At 30.9% G+C, this 14445-nt stretch overlaps 1 protein-coding gene across 4 annotated transcripts in view; it reads right to left on the bottom strand.

Moving 5' to 3' along the window:
- LRBA (LPS responsive beige-like anchor protein) overlaps positions 1-14445 on the bottom strand; it is an 832197-nt gene that overhangs the window by 716103 nt on the left and 101649 nt on the right. For all 4 annotated transcript variants that reach the window (XM_074229149.1, XM_074229148.1, XM_074229150.1 and 1 more), the window contains exons 2-7: positions 8044-8275; positions 7753-7853; positions 5087-5182; positions 2844-2965; positions 2641-2767; positions 1452-1571 (exon numbers count right to left, since the gene is read on the bottom strand). In XM_074229149.1, the coding sequence (XP_074085250.1) occupies positions 1452-1571; positions 2641-2767; positions 2844-2965; positions 5087-5182; positions 7753-7853; positions 8044-8248 (771 nt within the window). In that variant the 5' untranslated portion in view covers positions 8249-8275. The remainder of the gene's footprint in view (positions 1-1451; positions 1572-2640; positions 2768-2843; positions 2966-5086; positions 5183-7752; positions 7854-8043; positions 8276-14445) is intronic.

The following is a 14445-nucleotide window of genomic DNA, read 5'->3' as shown; positions in this document are numbered from 1 at the left end:
TTCCACCACATGAAGCTGCTAGCATAAACAGAAAGCCAAATGCATTTATATAAAAATATCATCCACAAAATACATAAACATTCATTGCTGATGATTTATCCACTAATATTTCTTTCATAACTATTAAATGGTCTTGCATTCTCATTAGTTCCATGAAGCCACGAAGCACTATCTCAAACTAGAATCCAAATTAGAAAACACAAAAAGAATCTAAAAGCATATCTAATAAACAAAAGCAATTCAATTAAAAATAATAAACCTTCAACTGTTGAATTACTGATGATTTATCCCTCTGCTTTCTTTCATTCTGCTTATCTAATATTTGATTAAACTAGGAGTTTTTATATAAACATCAGTGCATAGATAGTTATCAGGCGATCCATAAATTTGGATAGAAAAAAATTACAGCTTTTCAATTTCCTTTGTCTACCCTCTTGATGTGTTCCTAATCAGAAGATAGGTCAGATCTAGAGGCCAAGTGAAGGGTGAAGGGTTAAGTTGAGATCTTCTCTATCAGCCTTCATGGTCCAAAGAGAAGAAAGTCTCTGAGCACAATGAACTGAGGCCTGATTGGTCAAGGCATGTTCTGGGGCAGGGAGTATGGGTGAACACTCAGAGTAAATATGTTTTGGGATCTACCCTGGGAACTTGACCCATCCCTAGGTGATGACATATGGAGAAAGTGATTGTACTCAGGATGTGAGGTTGTTTTGGCTGAAACTCTTCAGATCACTGAGTTCGGTCTTGTAAACCCTTAAACCTGTGTCACTGTTGTGTGAGCACTATAAAGGTCTTACTTGAGTCACCCCCTTTAGAGAGGATGCCCTGCCGAAAGGACTTTCCAAATCAAGACCTTGGAGGCTGTGTTATATCTTTTGATTGTTAAGTATGTTAATCATGGATTATGATCTTAGCTTATATTAATAATTACATTTTCATTTAAAGACATAAGACAGATCCAAACTAACCAAATTAAAACTCTGCACAGTCTAAATTCCTTTTCCTCACACCTCTGTATTGTATTTCATGAAATTAAAATTTTTATTCTTTTTTGAAAAATCCCTAGTGGAGTCTGAAAAATTAAATACTCAAATTCAAATACTTTATCAAAGATAAATACTGAAATTTTATGGTTCTAGGAGCTGCTGTCATTTAGTAAGTTGATAAGCAAGGTATTTCAATCTCTAAAAGTATAAACCAACCACAAAAGAAACTGACTACATTAACATTTAACTTTCTGGTAATTTACTTAGTTCATTGATACCCTTAACCTTTATTAATTAAAAAGTAACATGAATGAAAGTAGTAATTTTTTTAATCACCCTGGAAAAAGAATATATAAGATTTAAAATTGCTCATTTTGTTCTCTCAGATGAATAATCTTACAGGAGTTCATACTTCTACTTCAAACTTTCCTATTATTATGTTTTTTAATTTTTTAAACTACTCACATCACTAGTATTGACAAACCATGTTATCTCTCCATATGAAGCCAGTTCTCCATTCACATAACACCGGAGCTCACTGTTCTTCCAGCGGTTATAAATGTGTACTATTGTTACCATGTACCACTAAACAAACAGAAACAGAAATCAATAAAAATCATAAGTCTTTTTAAAAATTAAGTTATCCCGATAATAACTGGTGGCCACCTAGTAAAAGAATTTCAAAACAATAAAAATATATTTTTGAAAAAAACAACATAGTATAGTAGGAAAAGCCCTAGATCAGTCATCATAAGAACTATGTAATATTACCAGTATACCCCAAAGCTTGTAAATCGAAATGAGTAGTCTGGAAAATTGACTAAGTTTTCCTTCAAGTTCTAAATCCTAGGACACAAAGCAAATATGTACAAATAGTTCTCTTACATAATTGTATCTGCATTTGAAAATTAAACAAGATCCAGGAGAGTTTCAAATTAAAAGGCTTCATATGAAAAAGTTTACAAAAACAACTCAATTTAGCTATTTACAATAGATACCAGAAAACTTTAGATGAAATGCTATGATGGAATTATTAATTTTAATAACAATGCCATTTCTGATACTATACAAATATTGAAGCATTATCAAAAGTCAGGATAATTAATATTAATGCTATATTTAAGATGATGTTTCAACTGAAAATATTTATATGCTGAAAAAAGATATAAAACATCATTATTTATTTGGCACCTATAAGGTGGTTGTTCTAAAACTGATATCAAGAAAGTCTCCATTTTTGACAAAAAGCTAAATGTACTACATGCTCTACAAACTTTGAAATACATTTTAAAACTTTAAACAGATGAAGCAAGACTGCCACATTAATTAGTTTTCCAAATTTAAAGCTAAACTGATAAGCATACTTTTATAATTCTATACTTACAGTAACTTTCCCCAGTCTGGACAGTGGGCAAAGGATTTTTCAGAAGTATAAATTGTCCTTTTTATAGTGTTCTCAAAAGCAAAAGTTTAGTAGTTAAATGTTGCACCTCAACTTGGTTTCCTCTCAGCAAAAATATAGATACTACTTACTTCATCTTTTAAGTTCAGAACCATTATTTGTGGTTCTAGTAACATAATTACTAAAAAACAAAATATGACCAAACAAATATGTTGCCAGAATTATAAAACACCAAAATAATCAACTTGATACCTTCTGTGGCTTGAAATCAAATTTCACGCAGTGCTGGAACCCTTTTCCTTTGGATTTTATTGCCGTTACAATCAAACAACCTCCAACAAAGTGAGCAGAATAGCCAAGTCCTTTGTTTGTTCTGAAACTATGGGAGAATAAGTATTATTTTTTTACGATTTTTCAAAATAAATGAATAATCTTGTCCAATCAAAAATACATACCAATACAAATAAGGCTTATCTTTATCCACATTGATGTTATTTACAGGATCCATTCTTAGCCAGGTATGAAAGGTAAATCCATTCTGGTATGGCCATTTGGCTATAGGAGGCAATGCAATAGCCTAAAGAAGAAGATTTGAATCACTCAAAGAGCAATTCCCTAATATTCAATTTAACCATAGTTTAAGTATTTTAGTGCAAGATTTAACTGTATATGTGGATAACTGGGGCACCTACACAGTGAACAGAACATCATGCCTGATGTCACGAAGATTAATCTACCTAAATATAAATCTGCCCTCAGATACTTACCCGCTATATTACTTTACACAAATTCTTTAACCCTGTTTGCCTCTGTAAAGGCATGGCAAACTACTCCTTCATCTTTTAAAGAGAACCCCAAAAGAGCCCACCAAGAGTCAGACACGACTGAAAAACTGAACAAAAAGATAGTTGAATTTTGCAAGTGCTAAGTCCAACAACTCTGGTCTACAGTAATGAACATTCACATGACTTATCCAGTGTCAGCCAGTATTCATCCTATATAGGACTTGAATCCAGCTATTCCTGTCACCAAGGCCAGTTGTCTATTCGCTATAAAACACTGCTTTGTTTCTTATTCCTAAAATGAACTTCCTACTCATGTTAGTCTCAAAGAATTCATGGATTTCTTCAAGTATCAGCTCAAGTCCACCTCATTAGGTGAGTCTTTTTTGATACTCCTAGTTTTTTTAATCCTAATTCCCAAAATTATTTTTACTAATTTGTATATTTCAAAAGATTACAATGTTCTTAAGGGCAGAGGCTGATTTTTATATTCACTGCAAGTACCAGTAATGCCTGCCTATAATGGGTACTTAATATTCCTGCACTTGTGGAATCAGACTTAGTACTTAGTTTATTATTTATTACAAATATTATTTTCTTGGAAGGGAAATGAGAAGGTAAGGAGACCATTGGTTCAAATCAGTCAACACTCAACAAATTATAGAATTAAAGAGAAGTCTAGGTCGCTAAAATACTAAATGTCTTTGTTGTGTCAGCAGTGGGACTCCAAACCCCTATCCTAAAGATAGTTCTCCAATCACACTGGCCTCTGTCCTAAGAGGCATATATAAAGGATAAGATGCTAAAAAATCATCAACGACTTGCTCTAAAATACCTACTATTGAAAGTTTTCAGAAAATATTTGGAAGATAAACAACACAATTTTCAAAATATCAACAAGCATAGTTGATGAGGCTAAAATCACTAAGAATTATCCAAACAACATCATATTCAGCAAATGAATGGTTCTGGAAAGCAAAAGAGTCCATATAACACTTAACAATTCAAATATCAATTTTTAAAATATTCCAATATTTTGGAAGTTATCAAATAATTATATCCAAGTAGGAATCAAAAGAGAAAACAACGTTTTTTAGAGATAAAAGATGATGCTTAGAAATAGAAGAGAATAAAAAGCTAGGGGAAATTTGGACAAAATGTAAGAGAGAAAATGTACTGGAAAAAGAATGGAAGGAAAGTCTAATAAACATTAAGTAAAGATTCCTGGATATTGGAGACCAAGAACATAGTGGAAACTGAGGACTTAAGTCAAATTCCCACAGCAGTATCATTAACTGCTGTGAGGCAAAAAACAATGGCTTATCTGGACAATCTGATTTAATTTTTTGCCCTTGGAAATTTTGGAAAGAGGAAGGAAGAAAACTTCCCTGAGGTACCAGGGAACTTTTAATCTCTTCATCTGGATCTTCCATCTTCTTTTACCACCCTATACACTTCCTACAGTGCTAGGTATTGCTTTCAACCAATGGCTTTAAATATGCTGTTATTATTATTATGTTGCCCTGAGCCTTGGGGTTCTGAGGGATCCATTTAGTCACAACACTCATCAACTGTGCTGCTATTACAATTTTTAAAAACATCTTTTTTTATTCTCCCTATTCTTTGTGAAAACATCAACTAAACCAATTTTTGATATTTATTCTTTAATACAAAGACTACTTAAGTTGTACTCCTTTGGAAAACACAGTGTCAATATCAAGAAAATTAGTTCAGCATATTCCAAATAATTAGTCCAACTCTCTGCAACAAATGAGAACACTATTGTAATATCAGAGCAAAAATGACAAACATAGAATAAAGAGTCTAAAACTGAAAAGGGTTGGGACCAGCAGAAAAAGTTGAAGATATGAATAAAAATGGGCCACATAGCTATTTCATAATTAAGAGTAACTTACTGCAGCACTTTTCCCTGGAAAGTTGAAAAAGGCATCAGGACCATATTTCTGAGGCATGTGTTTTAACACAGACAGCAACTTCCCAGCATGAGGAGGCTATTAAAATAATCAAAATTTCACTCAATATAAAATAAACAATTTTAGTTATAGAAATATAGATATGAGAACAACAATATTCTAACTGAAGTAGAATATAATATGTTTTTGAATTTTTTTCCTGTTTTCAAAGCAATGTACATCTAACAGATGAACATTCATCACAATAGAGATATCTCAAAAACTACAGCAGTCATTGGTATTCTCTATGAATACAGTTAATACCCAAAATTTCTCTAAAGTCCCTAATCATATCAAACTCATTTTTTGCACCATAAAAAAATTGTAAATAATTTTTATATAAGCCAAAAGTTTTTCCCCTAAAATTTTCCTCTTAGTTATTAGCTCAACTATCAGGCTAGTGCTCAGAAGCTGAATGAATGAATGAATGAATGAAACTTTAACTGTTTTATTTTATATATAAAGGGCTGAATGAATGAATGAAAGAAGCTTTAATTGTTTTATATATAAAGGACTACAGATTCAAATAATAAAAATCACATTTATATAGCCCTCTCAAGTTTTGAAAAGCACTTTACATATATCTCATTTAAAATAAGCAAAATAATTCCTTCACTCAAGCAAAATAAAGTAAAAAAAACTTCCATATACCCAACAATACTATTTTTTTAAGTTACTTTCCAGTCAGACAGCTCAATTTGCAATCAGAAAACCTGCATTAGAATCACAGCTTCATTTAATAGTGTATTACAGAAAATCATAACTTCTGAGAGGCTCAGTTCTTCATCAGAAAAATGAAAAGTCTGGCATGGACTTCATGAACACTAATGTCCCCCCATCTCCCTAAATACATGATTCCATTATCCTATGATGTAATCTATCTTTCTACCAAAATGCAAACAAGACAGATGTATACTGTGGCAATCTACCCTCTTAAAGGCAAAAATTTTGATTTAATTGGGTCAAGTTACAGATAAAATTACTGATTCATATTTTTTGGATATAGGTAAGTCATTGGTATGATGTTAAGACAAGTTTTTCAGTCCTTTACATAAAAAGATAAAGAAAGTGAAAATATGAGCAAAGACTATATTCTTGAGTATTAAGAAAGCTTTTAAATCTCACTATTTAGGGATATTTGCAATTACTACAGTTATATTTCACTTAAAGCACTACATTTTCTTATGGTAAGATCAAAATCAAAGAATTATGTTGATAAGGACAACAGCTGTGAATGTGATTTCTACACCTAGAATAAAAAAGTAACAAAAATGTTAACAATTATTCACTTCAGGCTGACTCATAAAATTAACCAATATGATTTTAGAAAAACCTAATTAAAAAGCATTTCCCAATACAAGAAGATACCATCTTTCACACAATCTATCAACAAATACTTATTAAGTACATACCATGTACTTATTAATACAGTGTCCCTGGGGATACAAAGGAAAAAAAAACTATGTCCTTGCCCTCAAAGAATAATCCTTCTAAAAGAGATAAGAATGTAAACAAGTATGTATATAAAACATACATGTAGAAAAAATGCAAGGCAAATTCTGAAAGAAGGCAATGGTACATGCAGACACTGTAAGACATTGAGAGTATTACTGTAAACAGAGACAAAGTGGAATACATGGCTAATCTTACTAATTTATCCCATGAGTTAAGGTCACGGTCCCTCACATCATCCTCCAAGAAAAGATTTTCAAGGAGCAATGATCCCGATCTTAAGGCTGGAAAAACAAGAATCCTAGGGAACCTATATACACTTTCTCATAAATCATCTATCTCAACTATCCAACAAGGCACCAACATAACTGTAGGAAAAATACACACATAATCACTCAATCAATAAATGGTTGTTTTCTCAATGTTGCCTCACAATAATAAAATCAAGAAGGAATAGGTTTTTCTCTAAGTATGACAGACTTAAATTAACTTCTGAGAGACATACATTTCTCTAAAGAATCAGTTCCATCCACTCTCATTTTTTCTTTCAATCTGGAGAATAGGGGAAGAGAGAGGGGGAAAGGGCATAGTATTACTAAGATGGCATGACAAAGGTCAATAGGGGTAGTTGGGTGGCACAGGAAATAAAGCACTGGTCCTGGAGTCAGGAGAACTTGAGTTCAAATCCAGCCTCAGACACTTGATAATTACCTAGCTATGTGACAATGGGCAAATCACTTAACACCATTGCCTTGCAAAAACAAACAAACAAAAAAAGAACCAAAGTAAAAGGTCAATGAAAGAACACAAATTTGAAACCATCTTTTTTCTTCATTCTAGAAATGGGTTTAATTATGAAATTTTATCCAATATTTCCCTCCATCACCAGAAGGGTTAAAGGAAGATCAGATGGTGTAAGAGTCTTTAATATGATGACCTTTCTTCTAGTTCTTATCAGTGTGCTATCAGAGGTATAAAGGAAATGAAAGGAACAGAAATTATAGAAGAAATGGGTATCCAAATAAATAAAAACCACCTGAAGATACTTACTCAAGGTGCTTGTCCCTATTATTTTCAAAATTGAAATTTAAAAGAAAAAAATGGAACTTTCAAAAAAATCACATAACAATTTAAAAAATAAAGAGTAACTATTTTACCCATTGGCCTTTTTCTCCTTGAAGTTTACTGAAGAACAGCTTTAGCTCCCGTACAGTCAAATTATAGGTAGCCAGCACTCCCAACATGTCAACTAAAAGATCTGAGGACAAAAGAAGGGCATAATTTTGATATCATCATATACCTAATGTTTCACAATAAAATAAATTTACCAATTATAATGAATTTACTTATCAAACAATTAAACATAAAAAGATGTAGGAAAATATTATTTTAAATATCTATTTTAATGTACTGATGAAAAAATATTCTGCTGGCAGTGACAGTTATACCTGCAATCATGTTGTTAACTTTGTCAATTCTCCTGAGCACTTGTTCAACAAGGCCTACTTCAGTGCATGCTTGAAGATTTCTTATACTCTTTTTCAAAATGGCAGTAAACATGCTCCATACTTCTGCTTGGCAAGTAATGTCACATTTGTCCAAAAGATCCACCATGCAAATAATACTTTCCCCTTCTTGGATGATAAAGTTCATTTCCAAATCAAACTGTCCGCCAACCAGCTTTAAAAAAGGAAGAGAAACAAAAATTTCTTACTGTACATATGAATGCACACACATGTTAATTCCCTTTACCTTACTAGTGACTGAGACATTAATCTGCCTCTATTATCATTATCAATCAGAAATATTCAAAGAAAGATCACTACATAGTAATTACAATAAATAGTTAAAAGACCTTTTAAAATGAAGGAAAAAGCTTTTTTTTAATTTAAAAATAAAAACAAAAAGTAATGGAAGAAAATAAGGATTTTAAACATAGGAAAATATAATTTCAAGTAAACATCTAAGAAAAGTCAAGTGGTAGAAGAGATAAAGTAGACAACATATAAATACAAACTGACACAGGAACACATTATTTGATAAACCCAAACACTTTCAGTTACTTGGCAAAGGATTTACTGTTTGAATAAAATTACTACAAAATTCAACAGAAGTCTGGAAGAAATTGGTTTAGACCAACAACTCATACCATATACCAAGATAAATTCAAGAGGAATACCCAACACCTAGATACAAAAGATCACATAAATAAAAAAAAAAAATTAGAAGACTAAAGAAGAAATTATTTTTCCAATCTAAAGAGAGGGGAAGAATTCAAATATAGAGAAGATTACAGAATGAAGTTGACAACTTTATATAAAATTCAAAAGTTTTTATAGAAGCAAAACTAATGGATTTAAGGAAAAGAAGGAAAATAAATGAAAACACTGTATCAAATTTCTCTAAGGCCTCATATCCAAGATATAACAGGAAATTATTCAAATTTATAAAACTAAATGGCATTCCTTAATAAATTGTTCATGTTTTCAATGTTAGAAATTAAAATTATCCATCAAAAAAAAGTGTTCTATAACACTAAGAAAGGAATATACTAAGTCAACTAAGTTCCATCCCTATGCTCATCAAACTAGTAAAGTTGACAAAAGGAGAAAATAACAGTTTTGAAGGAACTGTGGGATAACAGAAACACTCTCACGCAGTTGATACTGTGAATTGGCACAACATTTTGAAAGACAATTTGAAACTATGCCCATTCAGTAATATCATTACTAGTTCTGCTCCCTTAACAATAAGGAGGAAATAGATGTATAAAAAACAAAATATTTATAGTAACACTTTTTATAGCCCCCAATTGGAAACTAAAGAGCTGTGTCCTCCTTCTGAGGAAAAGATAAATAAATTATAGAATATTAACATAATGGAATATTATTGTATCATAAGAAATTGTTAACTGGACAGTTTCAGAGGCAACTGAAAAGACCTTTATGAACAGATACAAAGCAAAATAATAAGAACTTGTACAAAAACTTATATAATTTCACAGAAAAACAACTTTGGAAGACTTCAGAACTCTGATCAATATGAGAATAAATTATGAATACATTAGAATAAAGATAAAATGATACTCAAATCATACCAGGAGCTAATGAATTTAAAATGTAAGAAAAATATACATTTCTCAGGAACTGCAAATGTGGAAATTTGTTCCACTATACTAATGTTTATGAAAAGGATTTTATTTTTCAATAGGTGTGTGTGTGTGTGTGTGTGTGTGTGTGTGTGTGTGTGTGTGTGTGTTGATAGTGGTATTATTCAAATAGGGAGTGATGCCAGGGGAAGGACAGATTACAAATAATTTTGAAAATGAATCATCACCCCTGTTACTGTTTTATTTTGTATGTGACTGAAAGAAATGATAAAATGAAAAAACATTTACATTAAAAATGAAAATTAAATTTTACCTTGTAAAAAATATAATTTACAAAATTTGAAACACTGTCATGACAGCAGATACCAATAGAATCTTTTAGAATAATGAACCTGTATAATTGTAGTACTCCTGAGATACACTGAAATGTAACTGATGGATCCCTAATGTCACTAAACTGTAAGTACCCTTTGGCCCCATAATAACCCTATTAGGCATTCTAGTTCCATCGATCCCAGATGTCTAGAACCATACCAGAACTTTCTTATAAGATACTTTAAATATCATCTACTTATAAAAAAGACAGAAAAGAATAGAAAAGGATAAGCATTAAATATCTAACATGATCTCTGTACTATTAAAAATCAGAACAAAAATTGTTTTAGACATAGCTATTTTTAAAATAGGTTATTTGAAGAATATTTTTATTCAAATATATAATATTTGTAAATACAATGTAACTGGGGCTAAGGAAAATAAAAAAATAAGTAAAATCATTCCGTATAGGGTATGTAATATATTATATCTTTAAAATATTATGTTCTTTGCACTCTAACTTCTTTGTTACAATTCTTATAGTTAAATATAACTTTGTATCTAACCAAAAAGGCAGTGTAGTAGCCTGTAAAGGTCAGATAGGAAAAAATCTGTGTTCAAATCCCCCCTCTGACACTTACTATGTAACCACAGACAAGATACTAAGTATTCTATGTGATTCAGTTTCCCTTTCTGTAAAATACAGTCAATACCTTTGCAATACTTGCTTCACAGAATTATTTTTGAGGATAAATGAAAATGTATATGAAGCACTTTGAAAACCTTAAGAAGTATAAAAGCAGTTGCATAATTATTATAGATTGGCTCTTTAAGCTTTTACAACAACCTATAATCAAAAAATATAAATGCTGGTTAATGAAAAATTATTTTGAAATTATCACTTTAAAACTAGCCTGTGATTTTAGCAATATTCCTTTCCCTTCTCTTAGAAAATTCTGAAAATGTTTTAATTAACCAAAGATTATGAAAATTAGTCACATACTCAACACCAAAATACACAATATTATAACTTGCAAGGAGTACGAATTCTGATTGACGTATACTTTTTTCCAATTATTATTTTTAGGTTTTTGGTCTGTTTTTACTTTTATAACATAATTAATAAGGAAATGTTTTGCATGATCACAAAATGAATGTTTAAATTTTTGTTTACATGCAAATGAGAAAAATGAAATAATGCTTAAATTTTAAAAAAGACAAAACACAAAGTTTAAATAATTTCAAGGATATCTATATCAAATTTCAATTGAAGAAGGCAAAGAAAACAGTCTAACAAGAAAATGTTTATAGATAATGTAAGACATCAGTCTCTAAATCATATAATAAAGAAATAAAGTTTAAGTCAATTATTAGAATGCTACATTTCATTACATTGCAACTAATATTGATAACAATTTTTAAAAACCATACTAAGCATTTTTAATTTTTAATTAGTCCTTATTGTGTATAATCTTTGCTTTAATGATAGAATCAAAAATGTACTGTACTAAACCTCCCATTGAAAGTACTTTTTAAAATAGAATAAGAAGTGAAGCAAAAAAAAGAAAAGGTTCTTCAGGTAGGCAAGAGTATTCTCAAACAGGAGAATTTCACTGAGGTCTAACTGGGAAGAATCTGTGAAGTGACTAACAAATAAATGAACAAAATCAAAAAATAAAATTATATAATCTTGTTCTCTTTTTAAAATTGTGGGGAGTGAAAATGGGTGAAAGGAATAAAAGTCCTAGGATAGAGAAAGAAAAGGTAAATTCATAAATGACATTTCTTCAAAAAGAAATATAATAATAACCTCCTCATCCCTATTCTAATGAACCAATCATATTCTGAAACTTCTCCAAAAGATAGTGGCTTTCAATTACATAAGTCACTCAAATATAATTTTAAAGACAAACACTATTTCACAAAAACAATTTATTGACAACAGCAAAATCTACAGAGGGTTTCAACAATTTCTAAAAATGTGTCCAAGATATATAATAAATCCATCACATCAAAGTATTCTAGTTGTACCTTCACCTTAACATTACTATCACCAATCCTTCATTTAGGACCCCATGTATTTTCATCAGTAATCACCCATCTAAGAAATAACAGAATTACTTCTCCAAACTAATTTGCTACCTGCACACATATCTCTATATGTGTGTGTATGTGAGTGTGTATGTACATAAGTATTTGTGTATTTGTGTACTTCAGTTTTCAGGTTAACTTTAAATTCCTAGAAGAGTGTCAAGACAGATATTTTAAATATTTCTCCAATGCTTAAAAGTATTTTAAAATGTGCCTTTCAAGAAGAAAATTGATGGGGGATATTGGTACACACTAATGTATGGCATATTTGATATACTATATGTATGCACGCTTTTAATATATAAAGGCATGCACAGAGTCTACAGTATGTCATGTTAACCCTTTCTAATAGTTATTTGAAACTGATCAACCTTCAAAACACAAATTTGTTCCCAATGACAGGGATCATGATCCAAGCTCAAGCATTGGCTAGTTATTATCTGAGCTGTAGTAATGGCTGTGCACTACAAAATGTAATCTTCCCAAATGTCACAGTAAGTTATGAATATCTGAGCAGTCTAATGTACCTTACTAGCCATGAAATGTGAAAATGTAATCTTATTACCTTTTTTATGGTTGTATTTTTTGAATAATGTAGCCTAGAAACTGATGTATAGTCTTTCTATGCACTTTACCATGATTTGGTCTCCTGTGCTGTATGATACATTTTTCAAAACCATCTAATTCAGCGTATTTTAAATTTGAGCCTGAACTTCATAAACAATCTTTATAGCAACCTACAGAGTAGCTTAACATTATCCTTCTACAAATTATAATGTTCAAGACTATAGAAAAATTTTTAAAAGCTTATTCAAAAAATTCTGATATATAATCACAAACTTTACATTACAAACTTAAAATGGAAAGCTATTTTTCTTTTCAAAGTAATATTCTAAAATAAATCAAGCCAGGACTAATTAAATATACGTTCTGTTTTAATTTCATAAGCATCAGTGTTGAATAGAAATTATTTTCTCTTCAGATAACTGAAAATGAGAACTGACAATTAGAAATTAAATTAAATCGCATTCTAATACTCAAAATACATTTTATTTTATTTTTTATTTGGCTCCTTGAGACTGCTTATTAGCTTCTTCCAGATTTGAGGGAAAGCATGTGATAGAACAGGAGTACTGGAATCAATTCAGAGGTTCTGAAATATTAGTTCCAGCTTTGTATATAAATGGCTTTGAGAACTTGGGCAAATACCTTAAACTCTATGAATCATATTCACCACTATTTAAAATCAGAATAATGATCTATAATATCACTATATATATATATATATATATATATATATATATATATATATATATATATATATATATATATATATATATATATACCACACACATATATATGGGTTCTTTAATGTTCAAAACTGATTCTCTCTTCAATTTTTATAAATATATCTATTTTTGAGGAGGGTTATTTTGCCCCAAAATTGTTTCAAGTGAACTACTTCCTTGTGTATTTATTCTTTCAGTCTTGGACACTTAAATCCGTTTGCAATTTTGTCAATATGGATACTCCCACCAGTAAACAGATCACAACTCATCCATTCCTGATATTTTGTGAACTTTTTTCCATATCCTCCCATAAATTCTTCACAGGGTGGAGTCCTTCCAAATACCAATTATATGCTAGATCTTGCAATTATCATTTTTTTTCAGTAGCAGTGTAGTGAAATCCTTTATATTGCTGTTCATCCTGAACTTTTCCTCATTTGTAATGTTCTGAGGCTTATTTATCTCTACCAAGCAATTCTCCATTGCCATTTTGGTGACCACCTTCAACCTTAATTCTTCCACAGGGACTGGAATTTTCTGAGACATATGTAAGATAGCATTATAAAAATGCTGGTGTTAAAAAAATAGTATATAAAGGTAGGTCTTTAGTTCTAGTAGAATCACTAACCCACTCTTCATTTCTGGGACCATCTCACTGCCCATTTAGTAGTTCTATGTGAGGTATCTGTACTGAAACAGTATCCAAAAACCAAGAGAATCAAAGACTAACAAAATGGTCCCTTCCTTCACTTGACAGCTCCTATGTGCACAGCAAGAATAAACCCTTATATAATTATGGATCACCTTTTAAAAATTCAGTAACATTTTGACTTTGGGCCCTTTGCAAACAGCAACAGTCAATCAGTCAATAAATATGTATCTACTCTGTCTCAGGCCTAAGACAGTTCTTAACCTCAAGGAGCTCATAATCTAAGGGAGATGACAAAAAGCACACAAACATGTACAAACAAGCGGTCTACAAAGTTGTGTCAAAAGACGCTGGAAAAGGCTTCTTGTAGAAGGTGAGATTTAACTTGGTATATGAA

Source organism: Macrotis lagotis, chromosome 3, assembly GCF_037893015.1.
Source record: "Macrotis lagotis isolate mMagLag1 chromosome 3, bilby.v1.9.chrom.fasta, whole genome shotgun sequence".
In the NCBI taxonomy this organism is placed as follows: domain Eukaryota; kingdom Metazoa; phylum Chordata; class Mammalia; order Peramelemorphia; family Peramelidae; genus Macrotis; species Macrotis lagotis.
Note: the sequence above shows the minus strand (reverse complement) of the source record. Positions and strands in the feature narration are given on the sequence as shown.